We start from the raw sequence: 7,732 nt of genomic DNA on the forward strand, positions 1-7,732 counted from the left end.
TTTCTCCTGTCTTAGATTACTGACTGGGTCAATTATCTTTTTATATATAAGTTAAATACATTTAGTTGTTTGATTAATTTTTCTTTCTGTGGAATTTTATGACAGAGCATCACCATTAAACACAAAAGCAGAAACAACACATTCAATCTTACAACCTGGGTGGGTTACATTGTAAGAAGGTTTTTAAGATTATACCACCTCAATTAAGAAAAAAATACTCATTGTTCAACATAGGAAATATATAGAAAGAAAGATATACATGAATTGGGTGTTTGGGTCGTCCCCAATCTTCTTTGATATTTGATAGAAACATACGGGCGACTTAAACAAAAGGTCTGCTTTGTAGCCTTTGAATAAACAAGAGATCCTAATTTGGGGCATCTGATTAACTTGATAGAGATGAGATTTCTATTTCTAATTACTGAGTCCACTACAGTAATTATTTTAATTCTGTTTGTAACTGTTTAACTAACTTACTAGATGTGATCCTGTTGCAGTCCTGTCTGTCAGTGCATTTTTGGCTATGAATGTTCTCTGTGTTATTTAGGTTTTTCACCTATGTTTTGTGTTTCAAAACATCATTTGCATCTGCTGTTTCTCAGTACCCACATGTCTGCTAAAAATTTTGTCATAAGTGGGACTGCTTCACTCTCTACTGGATTGGAGGGCCAAGACCATGGAACTTAAGGTGCTTTTCCACTGCATGGATCGGACTCTACCAGGCTTGACTCGGCACGGCATTCTTAAAGCTTGTCATTTTTCCACTGGCAGGGCTTCCCCGCAAAACGGAGCCGGTGATGTCACAAAACCCATTCTCCAACAGGAATTGCTGGTTTTGAAAACTATAACAACGGCAGTGGTATAGTTAGGCGCAGTTTACTAATCGTGTATTCATAAGTTGTTTTAGTTTTTTGGACTGAACACAGCTCCGCGCCCCAGTTTTCACATATCAGTTTTACTTGTTGCACTGGAAATTTTCGTCTGCCATCAGCCCATATAAACCTCTTCAAAACACCTCGAGGTAAAGTTACAAGCTGTCATTGTGATTCCGATAAAAATAAATGTGAAAGCTGCTAGAGACTTTATAAGTGCGGTTTGTGCTGGATTTGAATGAGCTCTGCATTTCATAGTGATAGACATGTATCTCTGGCCAATCAGTGCTCTGCAGGGTTTACATGTCACCATTTAATACCTACTAGGCATGGTTGGAACCCAGAGTGAACTGGGACTGAAAACATACTTAGTTCTAGGGACCAGAGATCAGATTTGGCCAGTGGAAAAGCAAAAGAGCCTTGCTGAGTAGAGTTGTGTAGGTTTCATTCAGTGAAAAAGCACCATTAGAGATCCAGTGGTAGATTTGCAAACTCACAGGAGGAAACGTGGCATTTAAGGGGTAAGCAAGCCAGCAAAGCTTACTGTAATGGCACAAGAAAGGATTATTTGATGGTAATACAGGTGCATCAGTGTCATTGCTGGGACCTGGAGTGCTTTCTGACACCACAAACGGAATGACAGATGGCTGGAAAAACATGAAAGCTCCATTCAGGTTACCCAGGTCGGGCTAGCATGAAATTTGTTGCCGATGGGATTTCTGCTAATGCTAGTGAGAGACTAGTGATTAGCAATAGCCCTGTAGCTAGTGATGCTGGGGAGGATAAAACTAACAGCAAGACTAGCTAAATTTGACTGTGTGGCAATGCTGAGCAGGGAGGAGTGAGGAGAGATGGAACACTTGCAATATGCCTAGGTACTCCCCCTTGGACTGTTTTGGGTTGGTTTAGATGTAACTTGTTGTTTTGTAACGTTATAGCGAGTGTTGTTGATGGTAGCTCAATCAAATCAAATCAAATTTATTTGTATAGCGCTTTTCACAATTGATGCTGTCACAAAGCAACTTCCCAGATTTCCAGTAAGACAAAGATTTGACATGAAATGTAAAAAAAAAATTTGAAAAACCCTCAAGTGAGCAAGCCAGGCAGGCAGAAACAGAGCAATCCCAAATAGTGCCTTCCCTTGTGCTCTTTTTATTACAATTAATACGAGAACACGTGTTGGCAGTATGGCTGTATCTATATACCCATCTTTGAGTCCAATGCAATACTCTTCATTAGGGTCCTAACACGTAGTGTAGGACCCTATTGTAATTGTTAGGATTTTTCGTCTTCTTCTTCATATTATTCTTTTTCTGGACTGAAACACAATGTGGAGCAGAGATGGTAAGGCCTAGAGACTCCATATTTGGCAGCTAGTTTTGGTTGTTGTTGACATTTTGTTAAATAAAGTCATCTTGCCTGTGTATTCACACCCTTCAACTCTGTCGACCATTACATATTTCACCATCTGTGGTGCATAATGTAATAAAAAGATTCAAGGACCTGGATAAATATCAGTGCATCAGCAAAGGCACAATGCTAATAACAATGATCTCTTATCACTCAGACAGAATGGCACCTAGAACTACTATTCACTGTCCATAAAAGTCCATAAAAAAAAGTCCATTCATTGTTCAAGTCCATAAAACCCACAACATATCAAATGCAATTTATTTTTACATTTACATTTACTTTTTGATGATTTTGCAAAGCAGCTATACAAATATCCAAAAAAGAATTTAATGACTAACTGCATGTGAGCAAGGTCACACAGCTCCAGGAACCTGGAGGTTGTGGGTTTGATTCCTGCTCCGGGTGACTGTCTGTGAGGAGTTTAGTGTGTTCTCCCCATGTCCGCGTGGGTTTCCTCCGAGTGCTCCGGTTTCCTCCTACAGTCCAAAAACACATGTTGGTAGGTGGATTGGCGACTCAAAAGTGTCCGTAGGTGTGAGTGTGTGTGTGTGTGTGTGAATGTGTGAGTGTGTGCGTTTCCCTGTGAAGGACTGGCGCCCCCTCCAGGGTGTAATCCAGCCTTGCGCCCAATGATTCCAGGTAGGCTCTGGACCCACCATGACTCTGAACTGGATAAGTGGTTACAGATAATGAATGAATGAATGCATGTGAGCACTTCAAAGATGACAATGGCAAGGAAAAACTGTTGAACCTGGAGGAAGAAATCTAGGGGAAAAACAAGACTAACAAATTGGATCTATTCCCCTCACATGAAACTACCTAAAGTTGTAATGAAAGTAAACTTAGTTTAAAACATATGTAGAAGCAGCCTAAGAGTCTGTATGAGTATTGTAGGCCTTTATTAAAGGTCTGTGCTGAATCAGTCTCCTCATATTTTGCAAGTGTAGAGTGGAATGGAGCTGCATACCCCGAAGGGTTCCACCAGAGTTGCACTGGACAGGTGGGCAGTAGAAAGAGTAGAAATAAGGCATTAGTTACTTCTCTATAAAGTATATAGATTATGAATGTTGTTAGTGTGTGGCTAGCATATCCTGCAGATCTAATTATAACAACTTAACTAATAGGCGACAACCAGAAGGTAACACAGACACAAGAGCACATTAACACTGGCATCCCCCACTCCACCGTAATAAGACCTGTGTGATGTGTGTGCAAGCAGTGATATGGTACCACAATTTAACCCCAAGTCCCTGGATCTACAATATTTATCTAAATGGAAAGATTATTTACCAAAGCTATACTAAAAAAGATTTATGTTTTCAAACTAGAAGGAATTGAGTAAACATTAACCAGTATTATTTTCAGGAGCTTTATAATGCAGAAGACCTTTGAAATTTTGGGACTTGTAGAAAGCCAGTGAAATTAGGTCTTGCAGTTATTCAGGGGAAAGATCATGCAGGGATTTATAATCAATAAAAAGGGCTGTGTCAAAAAGAATGCAGCAGATAACTTGCTGCTCTTACAGTCTCAAAAGGCAGCATTTTGCTAGAAGAGAGCTGACTGCAGATGTTAAGAGGGCCAAAGCTGCATATGCTCTGAAAATCCAAGGACATTTCTCCGCCTAGGATCCACGGATCATGTGGAAGGGTATTAAGTGCATCACAGACTATAAAACCAAAGATGCACAATGCTCCAAAGATCCCTCCCTGCCCTAGGCTCTCAATAAGTTCTATGCCCGTTTTGAGGACCTGAACTACCCCCCCAGCATCAGACTCACCCCTCTACCTGGAGAAGCACCCCTCAGACCGACCCCAGCAGAAGTAAGGAGGACCCTCAGGAGGATCAACCCCTGGAAAGCTGCTGGTACAGACAACATCCCCGGACGGGTGCTAAAGGAGTGTCAGATCTCTGAGGTCCTGGCAGACATTTTCAACGTCTCCCTCATCCATGCAGCTGTTCCCACCTGCCTGGGTCCTGGACTTCCTGACCATCAGGCCGCAGTCTGTGAGGATCCACAACCTCTCCTCAGCACTGGCTCCCCTCAGGGCTGTGTGTTGAGCCCCCTTCTGTTCACACTGCTCTCATATGACTGCTCACCTATCCATCCAGTCATATTGTGAAGTTTGCGGATGACACGGCAGTGATTGGATGCATCACCAACAGCAACGAGACCGGCTTCATTCCAGAAGCTGTAAGACTTGTAAACTCCACCACCTAGCATAACACAAAAGCACTACAATGACACTCTTCCAGGACACTTAGTCACTTCACTCACTCGACACTTTATGTACCCTTAGGACACTTTGCTACGGCTATTCATTCATTCTTACCTTCTGCTTTCCATATTTTTACTGTTCACCTTCCATATTTATCCATATATTCCATATTTATATTTATTTTGTACATATCAATATATCTTTCTTTTATATAAAAAGAATTATATATATATTTTTAAATTTTATTTACTTAGTATTATAGCTCTTTGGGTGAAACTGGGTCCTTGAGATCACAATTTCGTTCCACCCCATGTACCACATGTGATGTGAATGACAATACAATTTCCTTGAATCCTTAAATTTTGAAATTAAGCTTATTAATACCTTTTAGGTACAGGCTTTAAAAACAACAATATTTCAACACAATGCCAGAACACCTGTACACTAATGTTCTCTTATCAGAATAAATATAATTTTGAAGAAACTAGAACAAAAATAAGTAACATTTTAAACAAGCATTAAATACAGACACACCATCCTCCAGACAAATACAGACTACTGCCTCAGTAGACAGCATTCATGTCTTTTCAGACACAGCCTAGATGCAAAAAAGGCATATTACTAATGCTGTGTTTAATGTTTATATTTACAATTCACAATTGGGGTCAGCCCAGACTGCACTGTGTGAGGATCAGAGAAGAAAAGACTGGATTCTGGACTCAACATGCTACAAGATAATTTGGGAAGTTAATTGTTTACAATCACCAAAAAATTGGGAGACCTCTTTTGATTATCGGGACGAGCAAATTGGCCTCAAAATTGTCCTGATTATCTAGCATGGGCCTGCATTCAATGGCTTCAGCATTGTGTACTGGTGGCATCTGCTGGGACATCCCAAGAACAGGGCATTACAGCAATCTCAAATAATAGTAATAATAGCAATTAATTTGTTGACACAGATTTTTAGCTGCTGACCTAGATGCTACAGGTAAATCTGTTATATGTGACGTTAAATCTGACAGTTTTCTTTTTGCAGCTTGTGGACCTAGAATGAGATCTTCTGTTTTTGATTTCAGAAGAATAAAGTTGTTACATACAGAGTTGTGTGCTTTTTATGCAGTCTTTGATCTTTTTAAAATTAAATCAGTCACATAATCTTGGACACATTGTCTCAAGATCACTAAGCACTACATTATGCAGTAACATCAAACATATAATATGTATATATATATTTATTTTTATATTTATATATATATATTTTAAAGTAACAAAGGCCAAAGATAATTAACATTTCAGGGTTTTTTTTAAATGTGCTTTACTTACATCAGCTTTTTCTTATTTGGGTTTGTAGAAAAACTAAATAAAATATCAGTACCTCAAATGCAATAAACATCCTATTGCACTTAGAATATGGTATTGGTTAAAGTATGAAAGAAGTAGTCTTGATGGGTACAATACAGTGACTGAATTCCGAGGGTGCAATACACGTTTTGTGGATACTTGTAATCCTGCAAGGTACTAAAGCTTTTAGGTCTTATGTTTGAGTTATTTGATGATCCCCAGTTAATGCATTTGAGTAAGAATTTGGACAATTTGGAACCAACTACAACATTGTCTTAATTTGATGGTACATGGTACTATCCAGTTTCCTTTTTTCCAAAATATTGATTGCTAATTTATATTTACACAGCATCATGTAGAATATTTTCTCTATATGATATAAAAAAACTGAGGAAATAAAAGCTTGTACATTGTGTAGTATAAATGCTAAAAGTACATTAGCATATATACTATATAATATTTATTATACAAATAATGCATTAACAAATATTTACACTATTAACAAAAACTTTTTAGGCTGCAACCAATCACAATGGATGCTTTGATTAATGCCATGTATGGTGGTTACACCATTTGTTGTTTTTTTTTTTTTTTTAATGGAAAAATCATTAAGAAATTCCATTATCTACTGGGTGAATTTCACATTGTAGCATCAAATGTTTATTCTTACTGAAAATATGTTAATTTCAACCATCTAAATGTGTTGCCCACCTGGAAATAAAGCCAAATTTCACCAACATATTTATGTAGCCTACAGAGCCATCACATACACGTGGCAATAATGTTATAACAGTTATAATGTTTTTAATTGGTGTAATCTTTTTTGTTTGTTTGTATGTGTGTGTGTGTGTGTAGGCACTGTGCTGGGATTGTGTGCTTCTGTGCAGTCCCTGCTGCGCACAATTGGGCCGACTATCGGTGGCTTTCTTTATGAGACATATGGAGTGGCATCATTTGGATACATTCAGTTCACCGTCAGTGCCACAGTCTTCAGCTTTCTACTTATGTCCAGGAGAAAATCAGCCCATAATTAATAAAAAAATAAGGCCCTTGGCAACCTGGAATGTGGCATGTTATCTGGCACTAGATAGTATTTCTAGTATCTCACTGTGCTATTTTGGATTTTTCTTGCACAATTTTTTCCAATGACATGACATGCTCTCTTGACAATTTGACTGCAAATTAAAATAATTGCTATCATTCATTAAATGCATTTTATATTATTTATTTATTTATTTTACATTAAAAACAATGAGTCAACAGAAGAAATGGAAATAAGTAATATGGAATCTGGCATTGCTGTGTTATGCCTTAGTTTGTACTAGTTGGGGGAATAATCAGCATGTTTTATTAATAATTTTACAATATGAGATCTCCTTAGGGATGTATATATATATATATACACACACACACACACACACACACACACTGGTGCATCTCAATAAATTAGAATGTCATCAAAAATTTCATTTATTTCAGTAATTCAAAATATGAAATTCATATATCTATTTCAACCATTTGTTTCTTTTAATGTTGATGATTATAGCTTACAGCCAATGTGAAAACCCAAAATTATCTCAGAACACAAAACAACTGCAAAGGTTTTCTAAGCATTTAAAATGGTCCCTTAGTCTGGTTCAGTAGGGTGAACAATCATGGGGAAGACTGCTGACTTAACAGATGTCCGGAAGGCAGTCATTGACACCCTCCTGCTGTATCCAAGCATATTTGCTAGTACGGACCATGCCCGTAGAGGCTGAAACAGCGAGGTGAACTCAGAACTCTTTGGGGAGGAGTTCAGGGTGGCTTATGAATGCATATGAAGCCAGAACCCCATACATTTACAGGAATGCTGGTCATTAAGTGCTACAGAATGCACAGGTTTAGGTA

The 7,732-nt window shown here is 38.3% G+C and overlaps 1 protein-coding gene across 3 annotated transcripts in view; it reads left to right on the forward strand.

Moving 5' to 3' along the window:
- LOC136677910 (solute carrier family 22 member 18-like) overlaps positions 1 to 7,030 on the forward strand; it is a 209,253-nt gene extending 202,223 nt beyond the window's left edge. For 2 of the 3 annotated variants that reach the window (XM_066655612.1, XM_066655614.1), the window contains one exon: positions 6,698 to 7,017. In XM_066655612.1, coding sequence (XP_066511709.1) covers positions 6,698 to 6,876 — 179 coding nt within the window. In that variant the 3' untranslated portion in view covers positions 6,877 to 7,017. Of the gene's footprint in view, positions 1 to 6,697 lie in introns of all 3 variants that reach the window. The other variant, XM_066655613.1, reaches the window with a different exon arrangement.
- Positions 7,031 to 7,732: the final 702 nt, after the last annotated feature.

The sequence above is a fragment of the Hoplias malabaricus genome, chromosome Y (assembly GCF_029633855.1).
Source record: "Hoplias malabaricus isolate fHopMal1 chromosome Y, fHopMal1.hap1, whole genome shotgun sequence".
In the NCBI taxonomy this organism is placed as follows: domain Eukaryota; kingdom Metazoa; phylum Chordata; class Actinopteri; order Characiformes; family Erythrinidae; genus Hoplias; species Hoplias malabaricus.